Raw genomic sequence first — 25269 nt, 5'->3', positions numbered from 1 at the left:
TGTACTATTATGTGAAATAAATCTAGTATCAGTTTGATGTTTTAATACTTGACCATGAATGAGAAGTGACGTCAGAATAAGTTGATTTCTGCTGAGCTTCATCTGGCATCAGCTGCTTGTCTCATCCTCGTCACGACCACGCAGTAGGGGGGGGTGGGGTGTGTGTGTGTGGGGGGGGGGGGCTATAAAACAGCAGCGCCCTCTCAGCGGCTCACACCTTCTCTCCGCTCCGGTGCACGAGCCCGCTGACAGATGCGCGTGATGGAGCGCACGTTCCGCGAGCAGCTGTTCTTCCTGGTGTTGTGTGCGTGCGTCCTCAGGGGAGACTCCAGATACATAGAGGTAACTATCACCTCATCATAACTTTATTATTATTATTAATAATATTAATATTCTTCTTCTTCTGTTGCAGAACAACGAGATCTCCAAAGATGATTTATTTTCATTTTTCAACTCGGAGCTCAAGAGAGAAACAGCTGAGGAGTTCATGTACCGCCGACCTTTACGTGAGTTTATATCATTTATTATTATTTATCTGTTTGTTTATGTGAGAGATCAAGCTAAAGAGAGACATTTGTATTTATTTTATTTATATCTTTGTTTTTTAAACTACACATATACAACAATACTCTCTCTTTCTATTCATTTATCAAAATAAATAAACATATTGTTTGAGTAGAAGAGCAGCAAAAGCTGAATCAGTTACTTCTTTTAAATCACTTTTCCTAAAAAACATTTTATAGACTTTTACATTTTTTATTTATTTTATTTATTTATTTATTGTCTTTCTACTCATAGTGTCTCCTTCTCTTTTGAGTATATATATACATACATACATACATACATATATATATATATATAATATATATATTATGTGTGTGTGTTTATGTGTTCTGTCAAAAGCATTTAGTAAACTTCTGTTTTGTAAAGGTGCTATATAAATAAACTTACTATTATAATTTGTATAATTATAGAAGAAAATGGCACAGTGAATAAGTTAAAATAAGCCAGATATATAACATAACAGTTCCGTGGTTTCTGAGTTGTCGTGCTAACACCTCAGGCTGCCTGGATATGGTGGCCGTGGAGGGACAGTTCACCTTCACGGCGGAGCGTCCTCAGCTCAGCTGCGCTGCGTTCTTCATGGCCGAACCCAACGAGCTCATCACGGTGGAGTACGAGGACGTGGACGTGGACTGCAGGGGGGGCGACTTCATCACGGTATGATCCCAGACCTGTCCACAAAGAACCTGTATTACTCTTAGATATTTAAACAGAGATACAATAGCAATATGACAGAAAAGTTACACATATCCTGAAATTGTATGATTAAATATGCAAACCACAAATTATGTCATTAAATATAATATATTTCCAAAATAAAATGTTGATGTTGAAATGACTTATGAACAAAAACTCTTCAGCATAAAGACGGGAATAAAGTGTTTTTCTGACTCAAAGTCTGAGAAAAAATACATATTTTACAAGTAAAGAGGTCAAAATGTTTTAACTGACAGATATCTGACATTATTTACTGACATTGAAATTATTATTTTTCACATTAAAAGTTTTGTGAAATGTCGTATTTTAAAGGTTCTGGTGAAATGAGGAGAGAAATACAGAAATAGTGTCTCACCTTAATTATACAATCTTTACCTCCTTCATAGAAACAGCTTCTATATATTAAGTAATCACTTGACCTTTAGACCTTTAGAAACCCGTCCCATTTTTGTGCAGGTGTTTGACGGCTGGGTGATGAAGGGTGAGAAGTTCCCGAGCATCCAGGATCACCCGCTGCCCCTGTACGAGCGCTACGTGGACTACTGCGACCCGGGACCCCCCAGGAGGACCGTGCGCTCCTCTCAGAACGTGGCCATGGTCTTCTTCCGGATCCACGAGACCGGCAGCCGCTTCACGCTGACGGTCAGGAAGCACGTCAACCCTCTGCGTGAGTAGATCGATATACGTTCATGTTTCCATGGTGATGATGCAAGATGATGATTACTATGAGTCTGGATCAGGATCAGGATCAGGGATCACATGAAAAATTAAAAAGCTACATTTAAGGACATTTAACCGAAAAACTGTCGATTTCTCTGTTAAACCCAAATTTTCATAGTTTTTCATGGTAGAAGACTTGAATTTCTTTTAAATCTTAGATCTAAACTCAAATAATCAGAAAGAAAATGAACACTTTAAAAAAAAAGCATATTGTGTTAGATATTTGACACAACAGGAACTTGTTATCTGTGCTTCAATCCTTTAAATCCTGGTGTTTTTCCTCGCAGCCTGCAATGTCATCTCCCAGTCACCAGAAGGCAGCTACACGATGGTGATCCCTCAGCAGCACAGGAACTGCAGCTTCTCCATCATCTACCCGGTGGAGATCGAGGTCTCCGAGTTCAGCCTGGGGCACCACAACAACCTCCCCAAGGTGAACAAACATTCAAGTATATCACGTTAACGTTTCCTCGGCTCATTGAGCTCACGTTTTTGTCCCACGACTCCCAATGAGGTGAATTTTACTTTTGTTCAAAAGCAGCAAAGAATTAAACACACTATCTCGTCAAACGCTAACGGTCGGCTTCAAAGTTCACAAAGTCCATTTTTAAACAAAACTACAGAGAAATAAACCAACGTTAACTCGATCTCACGCGGGACACAAACAGCTGTCTCCCGGGTGAAAGTCCCGTGTTTGTTCAACCCAATTTACAGATCTGCAACATGATTTCTGGGTAGAACTGCATGCTGGGAAATTTGTTTTTTATCACCAAAAACAATCTGCAAAACCAACGGCATTCCCGTCATCCTCGGCTGTACTTGGTGTATAGAGATAATTAGCAAATGTTAGCACGCTCACGAGCTAAACTGACCTTTGTTCCAGTTGTTGAACATAACAGTGATGTATGTCGAACGCTGACGCTTGGTCAAAATAAAAATCCAAGTTCTAAAAACTACGATGAAACAAACCAACGTTAACTCGATCTCACACGGGACACGAACAGCTGTCTCCCGGGTGAAAGTCCTGTGTTTGTTCAATCTTCCCGAGCCGTTAATGCTACATTCAGGTGCTCGTTAACCACCTTTGTTTTTGCTGTGAAGCGTGGTTTGAGTGGACTGACCCTTTACGACGCTCCCACAGCGGTCGCTGCCCGGTTGTGCCGGTTCGGGGGATTTCGTGCAGCTGCTCGGAGGAAACGGCATCGACACGTCGAAGCTGCTGCCCATCACCGACCTCTGCATGTCCTTCACTGGACCCGGTGAGTCACATGATCCCCCCTTCACCCCCAACCGAGAGCTTCTTATATCCCTAAATGTTATTGTTCTTATTGTTTTTATAAGTGATGCAATACAGGACAAAGTGAGACATAACGAGACCGACACTGTGAGAGACAAGACAGTACAGTGTGTGTGTGTGTGGACATCAGGAATTGATATCAAGGGGATAATATATGAAAAACAAAGCTACAACTGAATACATATATTTACATTTTTTTTTTAATAATAATCATAAAAAAAATAATCGTAACAATAATAATGCAAATTGTTATAATAACAGTAATACTATTTATAATACTAATAATAACAGTAATACTATTTATAAAACTAATACTTATAATAACAGTAATACTATTTATAATACTAATACTAATAATAACAGTAATAATAATGAAAGATAATGATGGTAGTAATAAAAAAATTGTAATACTGTTAATAAACAAACATAGGGGGAAAAAAGTGGAGATGTTATTGGTCAAAAAACTAAAATGATCAAGATATAAATCATACTAATAATAAAAATACAGAAAACAAAATGTGACGTCAGCTCACAGTAACAACATCACGACGTTCATCCATCAAACTGCAGCTCGAGATGAAGAAGCTAATCTTCTTCAACAATCAATTCAAGTTCCTCTGATGTTTGTCCTGTTTCTGTGTGAGATACGTCCCTTTAATACCCAGTCCCTTTATACCCCATCCCTTTAATACCCCGTCCCTTTAATACCCAGTCCCTTTAATACCCAGTCCCTTTATACCCCATCCCTTTAATACCCCATCCCTTTAATGCCCCATCCCTTTAATGCCCCGTCCCTTTAATACCCGTCCCTTTTAATACCCCGTCCCTTTAATACCCAGTCCCTTTATACCCCATCCGTTTAATACCCCGTCCCTTTAATACCCAGTCCCTTTATACCCCATCCCTTTAATGCCCCGTCCCTTTAATGCCCCGTCCCTTTAATACCCATCCCTTGAATACTCGTCCCATTAATACCCGTCCCTTTAATACCCCGTCACTTTAATACCCGTCCCTTTAATACCCTGTTCCTTTATACCCCGTCCCTTTATACCCTGTCCCTTGAATACCCGTCCCTTTAATACCCCATCCCTTTAATACCCCGTCCCTTTAATACCCCATCCCTTTAATACCCCGTCCCTTTATACCCGTCCCTTTATACCCGTCCCTTTATACCCGTCCCTTGAATACTCGTCCCTTGCATACCCGTCCCTTTAATACCCCATCCCTTTAATACCCCGTCCCTTTAATACCCCGTCCCTTTAATACCCCATCCCTTTATACCCGTCCCTTGAATACCCGTCCCTTTATACCCCCCCTGCAGCCCACGTGAAGGTCGGCTGTGACAACACCGTGGTGAGGATGGTCTCCAGCGGGACCTTCGTGAGCCGGGTCTCCTTCAGCTACCGGCTGCTGGACCGCCAGGAGCTGCAGACCATCAAACTCAACAACGTGGAGGACTTCTGCTTCAACACCTGATCAGGAACACATCACTGCAAACTTATTAAGTTATTATTATGTAAACAAACTGTCAAAAATCCCTCTGATTGGACCAAATGTCTTAAAACCAGAGATGTAATACAAATTAAATAACGTGATATTATATTATAAACTCTAAATACATCTGAATAAAGTGTCCTTTTATGTTGTTTTGTGTGTACAGTTTGTGTATTTATTATGAAGATGAAATTCTGCTGATGGGACGGTGCTGAAATGAATGTTGGTCATTTTTTGCTGAGTCATGCCTCCGCCATGTGGCAACGGGTCAATATTACGAATACAAAATGTTCATGGCCATGATGCAGTTGAATTTGTATAAAAAAGCTTTTTGTAATAAAAGAATGATCCTGCATGACAAAGCACTCAACTGCGTTTCCTGTTTTCATTCATCTGAACGGAGAAATGCAATTAAAACTACAATCACATGTGAAACTAAACATCAACCCTTACGAACACATTAGCTTACGATATTTACTACGAACAAACACGTCGCTATTTATTCTGGATGTGCAGCTGTTGTGTAGTGATGTAATAAAAACATTAGGGCTGTCAATCACTTCAAACTTTGAATCAGATTAATCACATGGTAGCTGTGATTAATCACCATTAATCACCATTTGTAAATATATATGAAAAATTCCCATTTTCTCTGTATATTGTTGTGGGAACAGAAAGATTAATGACAGAGAGGGATGGACCGATATCACTTTGTTTCAGACCGAGTATAAATACTTATACTTCAGTACTTGCAGATACCGAGTACCGCTATGAGTACTTAATACTACCATTACAGTTAACTGTTTAACCTGTGGTCAGTTACACAGTTAAAATATTTATTAAAGTCACTAAAGGACAATAGTGCTGGTCCACCTTAAAGGTCAGCCCACCTTAAGTGTTCCTGTGTTGTTGCTGACGTCCTAGCTAACACTTCACTTCTATCAGCTGTCGGCCAATAAGACACGGGAACTTGGTTTGTGTCTAGTCACACTCGCTAACGTTACGTCGTTAATTGATTGTTCCATCTTTTTTTTTAATTCTTGAACTTCCGACTCAGAGAGACGACTACGATGGCGTATCCAGGACATCGCGGGTAAAACAGTAGCCGGAGGGAAAATTAAAAAAAAAAAATAGAGAAAAAAGTTTTAAACATTTTGAGAAAAAATGTTTAACATTTTTTTATTTTTTTATTTTTTAAAGTAGCTAATTTTCGAGATTTAAATTTTTTTTACAACTTTCTTTTTTACAGTGTCATAGCATAAAAGAATGAATCGTCCTGCGTTATGGTATTCGTGTGTTGATAATAAAGAACTGGGAGATGTCGGTGGAACGCTGGAAGATGATGATGATGATGATGATGATGATGTCACTCTTTGGGGAGGGAGCAGTGAGGATATCCTCATATCTCTAACTGAACGCTTCAAACCGACGAGGGCGACCGTGATTTAAGGTGTTTTATCATCGACACACACCTGCAGCCACAGCTGGTGATGGACGACCTCTTCACAGTCGAGTGTGTGTGTGTGTGTGTGTGTGTGTGTGTGGTAATAAACCTCTAGTGGTCTGTCACTAATTTAAATTAGAAGATTACAGGAAATGAATGTGTGGATATGAAGCAGCCGTTCTGACTCCTCCCCCTCCCTGTGTGTTTGAGTCCTCGAGCACTTAATATATATGTATCATATGTTTGTCATGTCTTATAGTTTTATATTTAAATAAACTATAAGACGTGACATTTTATATACATTTGGATTTGTGAAGGATATCATTTGTATAAAAGTACATTATATTGTTGTATTACATGCGTTTTCCTTTTGATTTCATGTGCGTCTTTGTTTTATCTTCTTCTGTCTTTATAATTTCATTTATTTTGTATCTGCTCGATGTGAAGATACTCACACACACACACAGACACACACACACACACACACTGTAAACACAGAGCCAGCTTTTATTCAATTCAACTTTATGTATAGTGTGATATCACATCCTTATAACAGAAGTGATCTTAGAATACGCTCAATGCCTCTTGTTAATCTTATTACGTGTGTTTTATGTTTGTTAGTTTTATATTGAGATGTCTCTTTCATTTAATATTTTTATTCATTTCTCTTTGCAAAAACTATTTGTGAAACTAAGAACACTTCGTGAATATTTGCTCACTTGTTTGCAGATTAATTCAAAGATCATTCTTAGTCGTGACTTTTAGAGAAATGTCAGCCATTGTGATTGTTCAGATGTTCATAGTCCTCAGAAGATCAATCTTAATCACTTAATGACTTAACGACTTAATTACTTAACGACCTTCCTGTCAACGTCATATTTTAGTATTCTTCGTTCAGGTGAAAAGACAAAGAGTTGATCTGCAACACAATAAAGTTGCTGTTGCATCCAAATATAACACAGCAACTGATTTACATGGGATTAATAGGGATTAAATGTGTAAAAACAGACAGGCTGTTAAATATATAGGTGTATATTCTTCAGATTAGATCATATTCCTGTTTGATTTCATGTGCGTCATGTTGTATCTCTTCCGTCTTTATAATTAAATGTATTTTATATTGTTCCTGTTCTGCTAGATGTGAAGATACACACACACACACACACACACACACACACACACACTGAAAACACAGAGCCGACTTTAATGTTCTCCGTTAACGCTTTGCAGCTGTGTAACCCTCATTCTGCAAAATGCTTGAATCCACAAGGACCATATCTCTCTCTCACACACACACACACACACACACACACACACACACACACACACACACACACACACACACACACACACACACACACACACACACACACACAGGACAGTCCTAATTAGGACTTATGACACAAACGGTGACGCACAGAGTGACGACACTAGAAGGGACAGCAGGGAGCGACGGACGAACGGAGGCAGATTGTTTGAAGACCGGACCTCATAGACCTCTTCCAGGTATGAGGAGGACTGGTCCTCATAGACTTCAGGTATGAGGAGGACCGGACCACATAGACCTCCTCCAGGTATGAGGAGGACCGGTCCTCATAGACCTCCTCCAGGAAATGAAGCGTGGGAATATAAATATCCACGTTCAGGAAATAAATGAAATGGCACGGGTGATTGATTGCAACCTTTAGAAACAATCTCATAATGCACGGTGTCTCTGATTATCTGCTCCATTACAGCCAATCACACACAGATCACATTGTTTTGCGTGAGCAGCATCTGCCGAGAATGTCAGCGCAGATTAACCGAAGAAGAAGAGGAAGGTACGGAGGAGAGACCCTCAGAAGGGGCAGCTAGAGTCACGTTATTGGCTGAAGCCGCTGGGACCCTGGTGGTCGTTTTCAGCAGTGACCTGAACGTACTGGGTTTTCTTCGAGAGATGGGTACGGCTGTCGGGTTTTATTATTTAATGCACCCGAGTTCGGGACAAAACAAAGCAGCAAAAAAAGATGACGGTGAAAATATCGTGAACATTTTCTTTTTATTTTTGTATTTTCTAGTTACAAACATACGAATATAATACATATGCGTATTAGTACACTGTAGGAAAACAAAACGGAGCTGAGAGAGGGGGCAATATTCAGAGAAAAAGTGGCAGATTTGCAAGTTTTTATGATGCTAACAACCGGCATCTATGCTAGCGAGGTGTTTCTGCAGCTCAACACCGTTTTATTATATACGTCTTTATATACGTACATTCGTACAACGTATTAGGTGGAAAAATGGAGCCGACAGAGGGGGGCGATATTCAGAGAAAGAAAGTAGCAAATTTGTGAGTTTCTAAAGATGCTAACAATGCTTACGATGCTAACAAGCGGCATCTATGCTAGCTAACGTCCCATGAATGTACATGTATGTTTCTAATGAATCATCCCGACATTTGACAACGCCTGGTTAAGGTCCTTAGGGTGATGATGTTGATGTTATTGTTGCTTTTATTCATATGAGGACAATCTGTCATCTTATGGGTGTTTATTGATGTGGGCGGTTGGGCTAAGATGTTAGCGGTAGCTTTCACGGCAAACATCCGGTGTTAGCGGAACCAAGCAACTTGTTCATATCGCCGTTCTTATACGCCGTCATACAAACAACATTAATGTTAAAAAAAACAAAAAAAAACACCATCTTTTATGCCAGAAAGGCTGGATGTGAGGTCACAAAGTCATTGTTGAACAGCTCCAGGCTGAAAATGTGGAAAACCAAAAGACAGCATGTCTACGTTATGATATTCAATACAACTTACTCACGAGACATTTTTAAAGTGACGGCATTATGAAACACAGCTGTTTTGACGTCTACTTGGTTTTCTTCTTCTGTTCTTGGAAGAAGTCGTTGCAGGCGACCGTCAGGGCGGCGACCAACACCACAAACTCGTTGAAATCCACCTCGTTGTCTTTGTTTGAGTCCAGGTCATTCATGATCTTCTCCACCAGCATCGGATCCTTCTGAGACTGGGGAAACAGGAACAGCAGCTTTTTTTAATGATCGGACGTGTTAGCCAATAGTTTTGACATCTCAGAGCCCCCATACGGTTCATGTTAAAGGTATTTTTAATTGGCAATTAAGAATACCGTTCACATATTGTGTATTTAGGTTAATGATACAGGAAGTGGTGCAGGATGAGTTCCAGCACGTCGTGGTCGTGATCAGAGTGCTGCATCGACTCGAGGCCGAGGCGGCGAGTGGAGTGATGTCGCTGCTAAATGAGCCGTGAGATCAAACACAAACACATTTTCCTCCAGGATTAGAAACAAGAACACGACTTTGATTTTTCACGCCCTCCGACCTCTTGAGGCCCCGCTGACCTGCACGCCGTCGCCACACTCATTTAGGTCAACTATTGTTTTTTTTAGCAAAGATTGGAATCAATTGGAATCAAAACGCGGCCCACGCTGAGATCGATCTCAGATGGGATTGATTTTATTTTGGGGGAAAAATAGGAACATATGTAGGAACATTTAACAGTTGGCTGTTAAATACAGGTGTATATCCCCAGTAACAACATATTATATGATAACAACATATTAAATGACGAATTTGCATCGGCTAACACAATGTGTTTATACAAAAACAAAAAAGGAGGTGAATTTAGCTTTAATAAATTAAATTTATCTGAAAGAAATTGGATCCGATAGACTTCACAGTGATGTAAAAGATGTTAAGTCAAATAGTTTCATCCAAACTGAATTATGAAATTACTTTTATTTAAATATAAAAGTAATTTCATAAAATAGTTGTTTTAAAATGAACTGGGAGTCAAATTGAAGCTAAGATGAAATTGAAATAATAATAAATAAATATAAAGAAAATAAGAAGTTGATATACAGTAACCTATCAAGTGAGCGAGTGTCGTGTTTTCTGTCGGAGGAAAGTGTCGCCGTCTATTCTCAGAGGTGACTGCAGCCTGAGGGGAGGCGATGACATCATGGGAGTGTCTATATTTGGAGGCGATATGGGCCACCGATGATGATGATGATGATGATGATGATGATGATGTGTGAGCACCTGAGGCTTCCCGTCCGAGTGACGGAGGACGGGAAGCCAAAAGACAGAGAATATATATATATATTCTCTGTCTTTTGGCTTCCCATATATATTTGAGAATATATATCGAGTCCTTGGTCTCAATCATGCTCAGACTGGTACTCGGACTCGAGGGGCCGGTTCTTATCTGAAACCACATCCCCCCTTCCATCCTCCAGCCTCTATTTCACACGGCGAGATAACAATCAATGAGAAAAACACAATTTCCTCAGTCAAGGTCAGCCGCTCCACTTTAAAGCAGCACCGCTTCTCTGATGTCACGTTCAGGCGACTCTGGTCGGCGGTGAAGCGTCATCCAAAAGGTCTTTAATCAATAAAATACCAGCATTGGTCGTAATAGATCCACGGGAGTACACCAGGGACATGAGAAGGTCACACTTCACATTCCCAACCAGCAGAACGCCAAACGAGTGTGATCAGGAAGTCAGCGTTGACGGGCAGCCGGGACGTCCAATTCATTTTTCCCGCTCAACTTTTTTGATTGGATGGGTTTTTTTTTTTTTTTACAGATTTAATTTTTACATTTTTTTTAATGTCAGAGCATTTAATGAATTCATCACTATTAGTATGTTATGAGGAATTCAAGTTCTATAACAGAAAGTGTTTCTGAATAGAATCAACTACTCTACCTTTAATAAGATAAATTGACAAAATAAAAAAAAACGCTCATCATAGAATAAATACAATTTGTCACATTTTATGGCACAAACCACAATGCTGTTTTTTTACATAAATATTCCACTTGAAATCCCAGCGTTGCGTTCACTTCCCCTTGCTTTCTGTCGGTATCCTGACGCTCACACTAAAGGCCCAACATCCACGGAGACTACAACACCATTCAGGACTACAACAGGGAGCAGGACCGGCTTCCCGGTCCGGCAGCATCTTGTTTCCTACTTAGCTTTATGTCTGTATATGTTTCCCTCTTTGGGAAGACGATGCAGAAACTTCTATTAAAAAGGACAGGATGGATCACACAACGTACCGTGAGGAAGTCGGTGAGCTCGCTGTTCAGCAGCTCCTTCAGCTCGCCCTTGTTGAGTTTGTACTTGTCCCCGTCGTTCCCCGAGTAGTTGTAGAAAACCGTGATGAGCGCGTCCATCGCACCCTCGAGTTGACTCGGCATTCTGCTGGAAGGATGAAGAGCTTGCAGCTTCCTGACCAACAAAAAGGACATTTGAGTGGAATGTACATGGTGTGCATGGAGAGAGTACAGGATCAGATCTCACCTGGTTAGAGTCCCGTACAGGTGTGATGGGAGACGCCGCGCTCAGCTTGTTTATGAGGAAGTGAGGTGATGCCAAGCGGCTGTCCTCTTTGTGCCGATAATTAATTCCTCAGGTGAGACGCCCCCATGGAAACCCCGTCTCTCTTTCCAGGTCTTAATCAGGCTGCTGGGTGGAAAACAACACATGTACCAGGGTAACCCCGGGGGGCTCTGCAGGGGGAGGACGGGTCCAGATCTACTTAGATGACGGGTCCAGATCCATGAGGAGGACGGGCCCAGATCAACAAAGAGGACGGGTCCAGATCTATGAAGAGGACGGGTCCAGATCTAAGAAGAAGACGGGTCCAGATCCATGAAGAGGACGGGTCTTGATCAACGAAGAGGACAGGTCCAGATCTATGAAGATGATGGGTCCAGATCTACTTAGATGACGGGTCCAGATCCATGAGGAGGACGGGCCCAGATCTACAAAGCCGACGGGTCCAGATCCATGAAGAGGACGGGTCCAGATCTATGAAGAGGACGGGTCGAGATCCATGAAGACTATCTAAGTGCTTAATCAAAGCAGCGATGTGTAATACCCGTTTACCTGCTGCCGACATGTAGGGGGCAGCATTTCTCCTTTACTAGTGGATCCAGATCATCATCAGAGGACTGACCCGTCCCCCAACCTGGATCAGCAACCGTTACAAAGGTTAGACCTGATGATGTCATCATGACGTCACATACACATGCTTATATTTATATAAAAGTTCAAATCACCTTTGATGAATTTTGAATGAATGACCCTTTGACCTTTAGGCCGTATTGTCGGGAGGAAAACAGATAATTATGTCGTCACTAAACATTTTAAGTCCTCTCTTCTAGGAGTTTATTGATCAGAATACGTGGCGATTGAAAGCTGATTTCTAGAAGACGAGGTTGACTTTGCGAGCGTGTTCTCCTCCGGTTTCAACCTTGCGTTGCGGCTCTGCTCCGTCTCACCTTGTGACTGAAGTCACGTTGTCGTTGGAGGGTTTTATTTTTAGCGGCGGACGCTTTCATCCTTCATTGTCACTCCGTGTCCGACGGTCGCTCCCGTACGTGATTGTCCCTCTGTGTCATAACTGACATCGGAGAATAGCAGCGGGGCCCGAAGGCGACACCTGAGGGACGCCAGCTGTCAGGTGTCTCTGCAACTTCCTCTTCCACTTGCAGCCAACGAGTGGAAATAAGACAAAGGGGTTTCCATTTGTTCAGGTGATGAAACAGTTTCCCTTCTTTACGGCGCTGATAGAAAACAGACACAAATCCTCATAAAGCAGAACCGCCAATACATAGGATTATTTTTTAATTTTACTCTTAGATTCATAGTACATAAACTGTACTATTAGATTTTTATTTAAATATATAATTGCATGTCTACACTGGATTTTACAGCTGGCCTCCTACCTTCGTGACAGACGATGTATCTTCCCTCGTGGTCCCTCGTGGTCTCTCGTGGTCCCCTTCAACGTCACTGCAAAGACAACAAGAGGCGATGCTTTGATTCTGTTTGAACCTCAGAAATGTCCTGTTGCATAAGATCTTCAAATATATTCATAGTGAGTCACAAAACAATGACTGAATGCATGAAGTATCCAAAGTTCAGCTCCATAATTAGGTTCAAAGTTCACGTTTGGTTCTGCGGACGTTTGATCCTCGCTCTGCCACACCGACTCTGGTTCCTCAGGTTTCCCACCGCTGCTGTGGACCACGATGGCCGGGGGCTCCGTTCAGGTCGACGTAGACCTGCACCTGTTGATGATCCCTGACATGATTCTGGACCCAGACCAGTTTTATTATTATCCTAACAATATTCAGACATCAATGAAACATTCATTAAGGTATTATTTAGCGGCCTAAAGTGCTAAATATGACGAAGGTAAGAAAAAATGCAGGTTTTTGTCCGAGGCGTCACCGTAGCTGTGATCCTCTCAGCATCACGTTTTCACGCCGCCTGAAGTGACCGACTACTGTTTTCTCTCCCCGGTCGGTCTTTATTCTCTAAATGTGATGCAATTTCTCACATTCTGGTGCATCCTAACATGTTTTTACAAGATGTCTCCTCCATAAATTAGAATTAGGCGTACCATTGTTATACTGACATTTTTTATAATGCCTTTGTAATAGTAGTTACACAACTAGCTAACACTAACCCTAACCCAAACCCTAACCCCAACCCTAACCCTAGAGAAAGAAGAAAAACAAATCTATTGTTCCTGTTTTCACCTGTAGTGTCCAGTTGGATTTCTCTTCGAGGCTCTTTGGTGAAGACTTGACTTGACTGCCCTCTAATGGCTGATCAGTGTTAACAGAAAGAGTCCTGATGAGTGAGATGTGTAAACTGTCCTGTTAGAGACAGGATGTGAGTGTTTGGTTTGTAAGTTAATGATGATCAATGATCGAGTCAAACCATAAAAACAGTTTGATTCCCGACAGTTACATATTTGTGTTGTTGCTGTAAACAAACGACGATCCGGATTCAGAAAGAAAAGTGCTTTTGAATTCACGTCTTACATGTCAGCTTTCTATGATTAATTACTGTTTCATGCTGTGTGTGTGTGCATTTTTGTGTGTGTGTATGTGTGTGTGTGTGTGTGTGTATGTGTGTGTGTGTGTGTGTGTGTGTGTGTGTGTGTGTGTGTGTGTGTGTGTGTTGGACGATCTGAGAATGAGAAAGCACAAAAACATTAACGTTCAGCAGTGAATATATAACTAAGTATAATAAATAAGCTCCTTTGTATGTGTGTGTGCGCGTGTGTGTGCATTTTTGTGTGTGTGTATATGTCTGTGTGTGTGTGTGTGTGTGTGTGTGTTGTGTGTGTGTGTGAGAGTGTGTGTGTGACAAAGTCAGTAACCCAAGTGAACGGAAGTCGGCTCTCCATGATCTGGGTCAGAAACGAGGTCTGTTGTGGCCTCGATCCTGAGTCCTGGCTCCGGTCCTTGTGCCCATGAAAAGGCCTTCTTCTAAAAGCAAGGGGTGGTGGTGGTTTGGGGGGGGGTGGTGGATGTGGGGGGTGGTGGTGGATGTGGGGGGGCGGAGGTGGGGCTTGAACATACATAAGAGGCTGTGATGGTCCGCCGCTCCAATTTGGCACGACATCCCTCTGCTGCTCCTCGTCCTCAGACTCGCCCTCGCCGCCGACGATGATTCCAGGCGGGTCCCTCAGAACTGTATTCTGTATGTTGGGCGAGGACAACTCGACTGGGAGCTGGTCCCAGGGCTTGGTCCTGCAGCCCGCCTGGGACTACCTCCGCCTGAACCACCAGGACCTCCTAAGGAGCCCCCTCTTCCCCGTGGTGCTCTCCGTCACCACCTACTTCCTCCTGGTGGGTCTGTACACCCTGCTGGACCTGCTGGCCCCCACCTGGCCCTGCATCAACCGCCGCCGGCTCCACCCAGACCAACCTGTCACCTGGCCCGGCATCTGGACCACGCTGGGCGTCACCGTGCACAACCACCTGCTCTACATCTTCCCGGCGGCGGTCGCCCAGTGGCTGTGGCGTCCGGCCACGCCGCTGCCCCGCGAGGCGCCGACCCTCTGGAGCCTCTTCCTGGGGGTCCTGGGCTGCACGGTGGTCTTCGACTTCCAGTACTACCTGTGGCACCTGCTGCACCACCGCGTGCCCTGGTTGTACCGAACCTTCCACGCCGTGCACCACCAGTACAGCCGACCCTTCAGCCTGGTCACCCAGCACCTGTCGGGCTGGGAGCTGTTCAGCGTGGGCTTCTGGGCCACAGTGGACCCGGTCCTGCTGCGGTGCCACTGCCTCACCACGTGGGCCTTCATGGTCTTCAACATCTACATCTCCACCGAGGACCACTGCGGCTACGACTTCCCGTGGGCCATGCACCGCCTGGTGCCCTTCGGCCTCTGGGGGGGCGCGCCCAAGCACGATGCCCACCACCAGCGGCCCGCCACCAATTTCGCCCCGTTCTTCTCCCACTGGGACTGGCTGGGGGGCACCCACGGGGATCTGGGGGGCACCCACGGGGATCTGCGAGGCACCCACGGGGCGCCGGGACCCTGCAGCGAGGACACCGGGGAGCCAGACGCCAAGAAGGGGAGGAAGGACTAAAGCTCTAACAGAATGTTGGACTGAAGACTAGACCAGAGATCTCCAACAGGGGGGTCCGGGACCCCTAGTGGCTCCTCAGAGTTACTGCAGGGGGTCCCCGAAATGATTTGATCCCAAACTTTTTTTGTTCCAAAAATGTTAATATGTCCAAAATATACACATTAACATGAATACAACCTATAATAAGCAAATATACATCTTCCTGTTTGTTTAATATTATGTTGTGAAATTGTGATGTAGAAAAGCCAAAATAGAATTAAAATATGAATCTGTCAATCAGAGGCTTTGTGATGTCATAATAATTACTATAATGAATTGCTATGTGGGACTGATAGAGATTACTATGATTTCTATATTGCTTTGAATAAAACTAAATAAATACTGTGTACATAAATCAAATGCGTAGTGCTGACTATACTCACATATGCTTTTAATTGCACTTCAGGAACAGCAGAGGTCACTCTTTCTTCTCAGACACACACCAGACAGAGCGAAGCCACAAATCAATCCAACACCAACTGCCTACTAAAACACACTTTGACAGATTCAAACACACACTTGTCCGTGTGTAGTACAGTATGTGATGATCTCACACAGGGAAGGCAGTGTTTGGTGATCTGTGGTGATCTCAGGTGATCTGTTGTGATCGGCTGTCTCTTTGTTTTCACCCACTTGGAAACAACACCAGCATTCAGAACCGGTTCAACGTGTTTCTGGATTTCTGGTCTTGTTTATTTAAACACGCCGGCCGCGTCTGCCTGCCTGCCTGCTTGTCCGCCTGTCTGTCTGCCTGTCTGTCTGTCTGTCTGCATGCCTGTCTGCCTGCCTGCCTGCCTGTCTGCCTGCCTGTCTGTCTGTCTGTCTGCCTGCCTGCCTGCCTTACAATTATTCTATTACTAGGAAATTAAGTGTGAATAAACTTCATCACCACGTCTGGTGACGGATCTCTTTTTCTGAAGGATCTTACATATGAAGGTTTCTCACATGTCAGAGATCTTGCGGTGACAGGATTGCTGCAACAATCCTTAAAGCAACATACATGTTGCACCATGAAAATATGCAACATGTATGTATGTATGTATGTCGGTGACAGGATTGTGGCAATTTACGAGAACCTTAAAGCAATGTAGATGTTGCATCACAATGTTGTAGATGTTGAAATATGCAACACAAGCTGCAACATGTACCGTGTGTAACTGCAGAAGTCTCTGAACTTTGACCTGCTTTTTTTTTTTAACAGTGATGGAAGCCATGAGCTCATTAAAACTCTGAATTATAGAATGCAGCAAAAGTAAAGTATTAAAAGAGAGAGAAGATCGGGGATTTGTATCTTTGAGGTTCTCAGTTTATTTAGTTTATGTTCTTATCTTACTTTAGAATATGGTAAGGTCTTTATTACAGTATGTATGTAATAATGTCCTTGTTGTGGGATAGAAATGTACATTTACAGATGGCTATTTGAGAAGAATGATATGTATTATAAAGGATTGTGTGGACCAGGAAATCATAATAAAAACTTTCTGCTCTCAATGCAACTGTTACAGATTTGATCCATAACCTAAACTAAAATGTAACAACACACACCTCCAGGAAGTAGTCTGGCCCATAACCCCCCATAAAACCAGGGTTTGTTATAACTATGTTGGTATGAATTAAACACAAATAACATGTTCATTATTTCACATTTAGAGGTTGTTGCAGCTGCCGGACCGACTGTTTCTCCAGGGTGGTTTTTTACTTTATGCTAAGCAACGTTAAAGCTAACCTGCCGGTGGCGTATTTAGCAGCGATCATGCAATACCATCATAAAGTTTTCACGGAAAACATAATAAAAAAAAACAAACATATTTTTTTTAAATGCATATCACAAGAAATCAGCCTTTCAATGTTGTAATATAATAATTTGCATAATAATTCTCAATGATCATAGTAGCATTATTCTACAGGAAATGTTCTTCATTTTCTGCATATATATATATATATATATATATATATATATATATATTGCGGTTGCGTCTTGCTTGTGTTTCTGTTTGTCACACCAGCGTCATTGTTCAAACGCAGAGCCGCCCCGGGGGAGCGGCCCCGTCCCAAACATGTGAAAGGGACGCATTCCACTCCCGCTGACAAAAGGGTAAGACGACACTCAACACACACAACAATGATTTACCTCAGCAGGTCGTTAAACGGGGGAAGTCACATGATGTGTGCATCACCTGGAGGGGGGTGGGGGGAGAGACTCGCCTCTCTACTTGAGATTAAACAGTTTGATTGAGATCTTATTGTCTCGTTGGGAGAACTATTGAACTAAAAATAAAATGTTTAGGCTGCATTTCATAAATAAATACTATATAAATGTGAATAAAAGTGAGTTGTGGTTTTCTGTGTTTCCAGATGAAACGCGACACTGAAGCGACAGCGGAGGTCGTCGTGTGGAGGTCGCCCTCCCAACACGCCTCATCATGCTCTGGAACATTCTTTCAGATCTTGTTTTTGTTTTCCTCCTGCTGCTCCTTCAAAACACACGAAACAACCGGCGGGATTAAAACACTAGAGTCAACAGCTTCATGTTGGTTTTTAAACTGGTTGGAACACTTTCAGACTCAACCCATTCCACACATTCCTGATCGACACATCGCCACGCTGCGATGAGTCGACGAGACCCGGGATAATAATTGGTGACGCAATCATAAAAAAGGAGTATCACAGAAACTGCATCCTGTTTTAGCGTTTATTTAAGAAACTATGTGTAACAGTTTTTAAAACGCCCAAAAACCTGAATCAACACGTCGAGCACACGCGTGGGTTTTAAAAATCATAAAAATGTACGCAAACACAAAAAACACAAAAACAAAAAACAGGAATGAATATTAAATAAGTTTCTACGACGGCGTATCAGGGCCACTGTTGGAAAAGAACGAGCTGAGAGAGGGGGCAATATTATAAAAAAAAGTCGCAAATTTGCGAATTTATCAAAAGGCAATTTCACGAGTTTATTAAGACGCTAACAATCAGCATCTATGCTAGCTAAGATGATGATGTTGAAAGTTATTGTTGGTTTGATCGGGGCGGTTGGGCTAAGATGCTAGCGGTAGCTCTTACTTGTGGTCATAGCCGACGTAAACAAGTTGCTTGAGCGGATGTTTGCCGTTGCTATGACAACAAGCGAAAGCTACAGCTAGCATCTTAGCCCAACCAGCCCCGATCTCCCCCTACAGTGGCCTGAAAACGCTGTCGTAAGTTCCACCCGATGTTTTCTCGGTTTATTCCACCGCATCGTTATCGTGATAATCAGTCAGAATCGCAATAATAATATAAAAACAAACGAGAGAACCGAATGTCCGTTTTCTCTTCGTTTCTAAACACGACGCCATCGTCGCTCGTCTTCATGTTCAGAGTTCATTGAGGTCACCTGGTCGTTTCCCTCCAGAGTCTCGGCGCCACGCGGGCACCCTCCTCATCGATCTAGCAGCTGCTGCTCTGCGTGTTGCCGCTTTCCGACATGTAGCTCTTGCTCTTGCGGGAGTACTTCATGGAGCTGAAGGAGACCCTCATCCTCTCCACGGTCCGGCTGCTACGGCAACGCAGCGTGTTCTTCACGTGGTTCCGGAAGTCCGCGGACACGTAGTAGTAGATGAACGGGTCGAGGGCGCTGCTGAGGCTGGCGAGGCACAGCGTGGTCACGTAGAAGGCGTAGCCGTTGTTCTCCACGCCGTCCTTCAGCAGCGAGTAGTGCAGCACCAGCATCACGTTGCTCGGCACGAAGCACACCAGGAAGGTGACCAGCACGGTGACGATGAGCACCACGGCACGCCGCCGCGTCTTGGCCGCCGCGCTGTCCTCCATGCTGTTGCCGAGCGCCCGCAGCAGCAGCACGTACGCCACTGAGATGACGCCGCACGGCACCAGGAAGACCACCAGCGCTGTGAAGATGAAGTAGAAGTACGGGAGGCGGACGGACGGGAACGGGTTCAGGGCGTCGTCGATGACGCTGACGTCGTGGCAGGTGGTGATGTTGGGGTCCTTGAGCGCCGCCGTGTGGTCGTACAGGTACAGCGGCGTGCTGGTGAGCCACACGAAGGCCCAGATGGCGACGCAGACGGTGACCGCCACCTTGTTGTTCTTCCTCTGCTGGGACAGCGGATGGGCCACCACCCAGTAGCGCTGCACGCTCAGGCAGGCGATGAAGAGCACGGAGCAGTACATGTTGCCGTAGAAGAAGCCCACCAGCACCTTGCACAGCGGCTCGCCGTACGCCCAGTCGTTGCCGTGGAGATGGTAGGAGATCTTCAGCGGCAGCCAGACCACGAAGAGCAGGTCGGACAGCGCCAGGTTGGCCATGTAGATGGAGGACGGGTGCTTCTTCTTGGTGCGGAACAGGAAGACCCAGATGGCCATGCCGTTGGCGGGGAGGCCCACCACGAAGACCAGGATGTAGACGGCAGGGAGGAAGACGGTGGTGAGGCGGCTCTTCAGCGCCGCGGAGGTCGCCGCGTCCACCGTCACCAGCTCGGAGTCCGGGTCCGGGTCCTTGTACCCGATGAAGCCCCGCCCTCTACCTGAAACCACGTGATGGAGAGTTATTAAGATATGAAGATTCATTTATTTGATTATTAACATTCATAACAATCATAGGGCTTTTAAAAATCCATTTCATTTTTTCCAGATTCTGTTTTTTCCATTTGAATTCTTCTCCATTTTGTTTTACAATTTAAGAGATAATTAATATTTAACACAGCTTCTCAAAAAGTGAGGATTCCTCTGCAGTTTGGCTTCACACAGTGACCTCAAATAGAAAATATGATAGAAAAGAATAAAAATAAGTAAAAATTATCATTCTTACAAACTGAGGACAGAATAAATTATTAGAAAATGCATGTATGTATGTAATATTTATGGGGAAGTCACGATAAATACACTCACGCATATAAAAATACTTAAGTAGACAAATAATAAATATAATATTAATAATAATAATAATACAGCTTAAAGGAAATAGTGGATATAATAATACTATTGTGTTTTTCCAGCTAAATTCCACAAATATGTTTAAATATTAACGGAATTATCGTGGGAACGAGCTCGGTGTGCGCGAGCCCCCCGTCCCTCGACACCACCAACAGACAGGTACTTCCGGTCTCACCTGCGCCGTCGGAGGCGGAGAAGCAGCAGAGAAGCAGAAGCAGCGACAGCGTGCGAGTTAAATCCATGTTTGTGTTCTTTGCTTGTGCTCTTGGGTCCTCTTCAGTCCTCTTCGGTCGTCTTCGGTCCTCGTCCTCCAGAAACGCCGTCCTTAATGTGTCCTACAACCGCGACGGACGAGGGACACTCCCCGAGACTACCTGCTCCTACGCACTACGTCACCCTACGTCACCGCGGACCCGCCCACCGGCTGACTCCGGACCGGAGGTTTCTGCGGAACTCAAGAAGAAGAACACAAACAAGAAACACCAGAAGAAGAAACTCCAATCATACTGAAACCGAGTAGCCTGGATTTTAATATCTTGAATTATACTTTATTAGTACTTTTATACTTTATTTATTATTTATATATATATATATATATATATATATATATATATATATATATTTACCCTGTACATTTCCACACTCTGGGACGAATAAAGGATTATCTTATTTGATCTATTTTATAAATAATAATAAAACATGTATTCGTTGGCACCTTACAAATCATGAATAAAAAACAAAAGCAACACAACACTTATCGATAGTAAAATCAAGTTAAAACATTTAAGTGAATAACATCAAGGCTGATATTGATCTATATTTTCTTATATTTTTATTAAAATACATTATATAATATTATACACAGATGTGTTTTAAGTTGTGATTTGAGTCCAGGTGACTTTTATTTCCCATAATTAAAGTATAAAACATCATTAAATCTGGTTAATTTTGTAAGTGTTAACTGTTGAGCCTCAACTTGGAGGAACAAACAACATTTTTATGGAGAAAAAATACAGTTTTTCCAGCTTTCTTTGTAAAGTTCATCACGTGTAAAAAATAAATTAATGCTTCAGTGTCAATAAAAGACGTGAGAGACATTCATACAAATCAGTCACTTTATTATACGAGATCTCATCGTGTCAATATCATATAAATCTGACAAACAGCAAAAGGTTAAATATGAGGATTGTTTTGGAAATAAGGAAGACAACAGCGTGACCGTTGACCTTTTCCAACCAACTGTTTTGACAATAAAACCAAAAATACAAAGTTCAATTTAGATTTAATACCAAACAGGATGTGATTTAATATCCATTTCAGAATCATGCAGACGGTAAGTATGAATAACATAAGGAAATAAAATAATAACGTACATTTTTTTGCTAAAACCCGACAGATACGTTTATAGAAAACATTCAGGAACTAAACTTTACTGCCTGAAAAACTAAAGACATGAAAATGAAGTTTGAGACTTTCAGGCTTCCATGTTTCCTGAGACTTAATTGATTAAAGTGTCGTTATAAAAACACATTTTCCAAATGAAACATCAGACAATAAAAAAAAACAAAGTTCAATAATTTCAAATGAAATAAAACAGATAAAACAGATAACTTAAATATAAGTTATCTTGTCAGAGATGTAAAAAAATAAACATTTACAAAAAAAACCCAGCAACTAAGAACGTTTAAATGAGGTCGTTACCGCGGCAACGCTCCAAAGTCACAGAGGAGACGCCATGTTGCTTTTACACCTGAGGGACTCATGATGATGGCAAGGGACTCGTGTTCTTGGCGAGGGACTCGTGATGATGGCGAGGGCACTCATGATGATGGCGAGGGACCCGCGATGATGGCGAGGGACTCGTGATGATGGCGAGGGACTAGCACTCGGTGCTGCGAGTCGCCGAGTCGGACGAGTACGCGTTGCTTTTCTTGGAGAACTTGAGGGCGCTGAACGAGACCCTCATCCTCTCGGCGGTCCGCTCGCTGCGGCACAGGAAGGTGTTCTTGACGTGGACCCTGAAGTCCTCGGAGATCAGGTAGTACAGGAAGGGGTCCAGGCAGCTGTTGAGGCTCGCCAGGCAGAGCGTCGTCACGTAGAAGCCGTACAGGTTGTCGTGGGCGTCGGCCAGCAGCAGCACGTAGTGCGCCAGCAGCACGGCGTTGCTCGGCGTGAAGCAGAGCAGGAACATCACCAGCACGGTGACGATCAGCACCACCGCCTTCCGCCGCCGCTTGGCGATGGCGGGGTCCGACATGCTGTTCCGGAGCGCCCGTAGCATCAGCACGTAGGAGATGATGCACACGATGGTGGGCGCCACGAAGCCCACGGTGCCCATGGTGAGGAAGTAGCCCGCCGCCATCTTCTTCTGGCTGGGCTTGGTGACGTCGTGGCAGGTGAGGATGTTGAGGTTGGACACCCGGACCTCTTGGTCGTAGAGGTAGAGCGGCACGGTGAGGAGCCAGACCACCGCCCAGACCGCCACGCAGACGCCAACCGCCACGCCGTTAGCGCTCTGGTGGCGGGACAGCGGGTAGACCACGGCCCAGTAGCGCTGCACGCTGATGCAGGCGATGAAGGCGATGGAGCAGTACATGTTGCCGTAGAAGAATGCCACCAGCACCTTGCAGAGGCCGGCGCCATAGATCCAGTCGTTGCCGTTGAGGTGGTACGCCACCTTCAGGGGGGTCCAGACCACGAAGAGCAGGTCGGACAGCGCCAGGTTGGCCATGTAGATGGAGGACGGGTTCTTCTTCTTGGTGCGGAACAGGAAGACCCAGACCGCCAGCGCGTTGGTGGGCAGGCCCACCACGAAGACCACGATGTAGACCACCGGCAGGAAGACGGTGGTCAGGCGGCTGCTCAGCACTTCTTTGGCGACGCTGCCGACCCAGACGCCATCGCTGGTCTCGGTGCCGCTGAAGCCCCGCAGGTCTGGAGGCAAAAACCACAGAAGAAGAAGTCAGCGGGTTCACAGGTCGTGTTTTTTTTTTTTTTTTTTCTCCCAGTTTCCAGTCGATGCGAGAAGCTTTTTAAAGAGTTTATTCTTTTTCCTTTCAGAGGAATCATGCTTCTATGCATAAGTATTTTATTTTGACTGCATATTTCATAGCGAGTTTTAAGTAAACCTCCCTGTGAACCACACCTGTTCTCAGCACTTATGATAATCAATTAAATAGTAATCTGAAAGTAAATAAAGGTGAATGAAGCACCGGGGGGCAAAGTAGAACCTTAACGTCTGAGATGTAGAAGTACAAAGTGGCAGTAAAATGGAGGTACTCAATTACAAGGGCCTCAAATGTGATACTTCATCAAAGTATTTGAGCAAACGTACTTGTTAACAAAGTGGACTATCGGAGTAACCGTAAAATATCCTCACCAGTAAAAAACAGCGGATACAGAGACTCGCTTTAGTAAGTGTAGCTTTTATTAGTCTTTATTATCGTGAGCTGGATGACTGAGAACATCACAGACACGATACATAAATACACATTTTAAATGTATTTATTAGACTTTCCCCATCTAATTTAACATCCGTGTCCATATGTGTTTCTTAACAGAACTGTAAAGAGATTGCAGTGCGTTTAATATTTTTAAATTATGAATTCGACAGATGAGTTCATATCTCATCTGCATGTTGAGGCACGTTGACCTGAGTTCTATTAATAACTCTTGGATGATGAGTCATTTACACATCAATCCACTTAATAACACAACTTCGTCATCAACGCAGTGACACTACAAGTTTTTAGACGCTGATTTGTTTGAGAAAGAAAAAAACACCAAATAAATACACACCTGGGTGTATTATTTACTACTTTGTCTATTTGTTCCTGCAGTTTTTTCCCACCAAATACCTCAAATAAAACCTCATTTGCATAAACTAAACACAATTAAAAACATAAAATAATCATGTCTTCATGTTCGTGATTACTGGGGAAGTTTCAAGGTCAAAACCTTTAGTTTCAAACTCATTCCATGAAGGCAGACAGGGTGAAAACACAGCAGAGAACCACGTGACTCTACGTCACCAGCGCGGTGACGCGCCTCTCGGAGCTTCTTCTTCTTCTTCCTACCTGAGCTGACCGACACGGAGATGAAACTTTACCTTTGTCCGCGCAGCAGGTGTGCTGGAAACACAGCAGCAGCAGCAGCAGCAGGTGAAGCGTCCGCGACTCCATGACCGAACACGCGCACTAGCGTGTGCGCGCGCGCGCGTGTGTGTGTGTGTGTGTGTGTCCGGGTCCGTCCGCGGGCGTGGCTGCGCGGCTCCGCGTCGATGCTTTTCAAACTGCCGTCCTCGGCTCTCAAGCAGCCGCTTTTTATTGTCCACCTGTGGCATCCCCGTCACGTGACCCCGCGCAGCCAACGGGGATGCGCCTCACAGGTTGATGCCGGAAGTACGACTTTTTATCGTTGCTTTCATTGAAAATATTAATTTAACAGGCATAGAACACACAATAACACACTTATACAGACGAGGCACGTTGGATGTAAAATTAAATTATTTTATAAAAAAACAACAAGTTTATACATTATGGTCCATTTAGAGTCCAACAGACCAGAAAGCAGGGGATGCTTTAGGGGGCGGGGCTTACCTGCTGATTGACAGGTCACTACCATGCTAGTTAGCTA

General features: G+C 43.7%; 4 protein-coding genes across 4 annotated transcripts; 2 read left to right on the top strand and 2 right to left on the bottom strand.

Moving 5' to 3' along the window:
* The first annotated feature begins 222 nt into the window (after positions 1 to 222).
* Positions 223 to 5163, top strand: crhbp (corticotropin releasing hormone binding protein). Its single transcript, XM_084035384.1, has 7 exons — positions 223 to 342; positions 413 to 506; positions 1064 to 1221; positions 1738 to 1948; positions 2289 to 2434; positions 3143 to 3260; positions 4620 to 5163. Exons 1-7 carry the CDS (start codon positions 253 to 255, stop codon positions 4772 to 4774), a joined length of 972 nt encoding a protein of 323 aa, XP_083891510.1. The 5' UTR covers positions 223 to 252; the 3' UTR covers positions 4775 to 5163.
* Positions 5164 to 9087: 3924 nt separating this feature from the next.
* s100z (S100 calcium binding protein Z) lies at positions 9088 to 11492 on the bottom strand. Its single transcript, XM_084034891.1, has 2 exons — positions 11323 to 11492; positions 9088 to 9244 (listed from the first exon to the last, which is right to left on the bottom strand). The coding sequence occupies exons 1-2, from the start codon at positions 11461 to 11463 to the stop codon at positions 9089 to 9091; spliced, it is 297 nt and encodes a 98-aa protein (XP_083891017.1). The 5' UTR covers positions 11464 to 11492; the 3' UTR covers position 9088.
* Positions 11493 to 14711: 3219 nt separating this feature from the next.
* Positions 14712 to 16441, top strand: ch25hl2 (cholesterol 25-hydroxylase like 2). Its single transcript, XM_084035625.1, has one exon. The coding sequence runs from the start codon at positions 14734 to 14736 to the stop codon at positions 15664 to 15666; it is 933 nt and encodes a 310-aa protein (XP_083891751.1). The 5' UTR covers positions 14712 to 14733; the 3' UTR covers positions 15667 to 16441.
* A 1942-nt stretch (positions 16442 to 18383) lies between these two features.
* On the bottom strand, positions 18384 to 24947 carry LOC311029448 (uncharacterized protein). The gene is made up of 5 exons (XM_084034589.1): positions 24743 to 24947; positions 22515 to 23568; positions 21036 to 21087; positions 20810 to 20969; positions 18384 to 20225 (listed from the first exon to the last, which is right to left on the bottom strand). Exons 1-5 carry the CDS (start codon positions 24813 to 24815, stop codon positions 19132 to 19134), a joined length of 2433 nt encoding a protein of 810 aa, XP_083890715.1. The 5' UTR covers positions 24816 to 24947; the 3' UTR covers positions 18384 to 19131.
* Between the last annotated feature and the right edge of the window lie 322 nt (positions 24948 to 25269).

The sequence above is a fragment of the Eutrigla gurnardus genome (genome assembly GCF_963514095.1).
Source record: "Eutrigla gurnardus genome assembly, chromosome: 19".
Classification (NCBI taxonomy): Eukaryota; Metazoa; Chordata; class Actinopteri; order Perciformes; family Triglidae; genus Eutrigla; species Eutrigla gurnardus.
The sequence above is the reverse complement of the archived record's forward strand: the minus strand, read 5'-3'. Positions and strand labels throughout refer to the sequence as shown.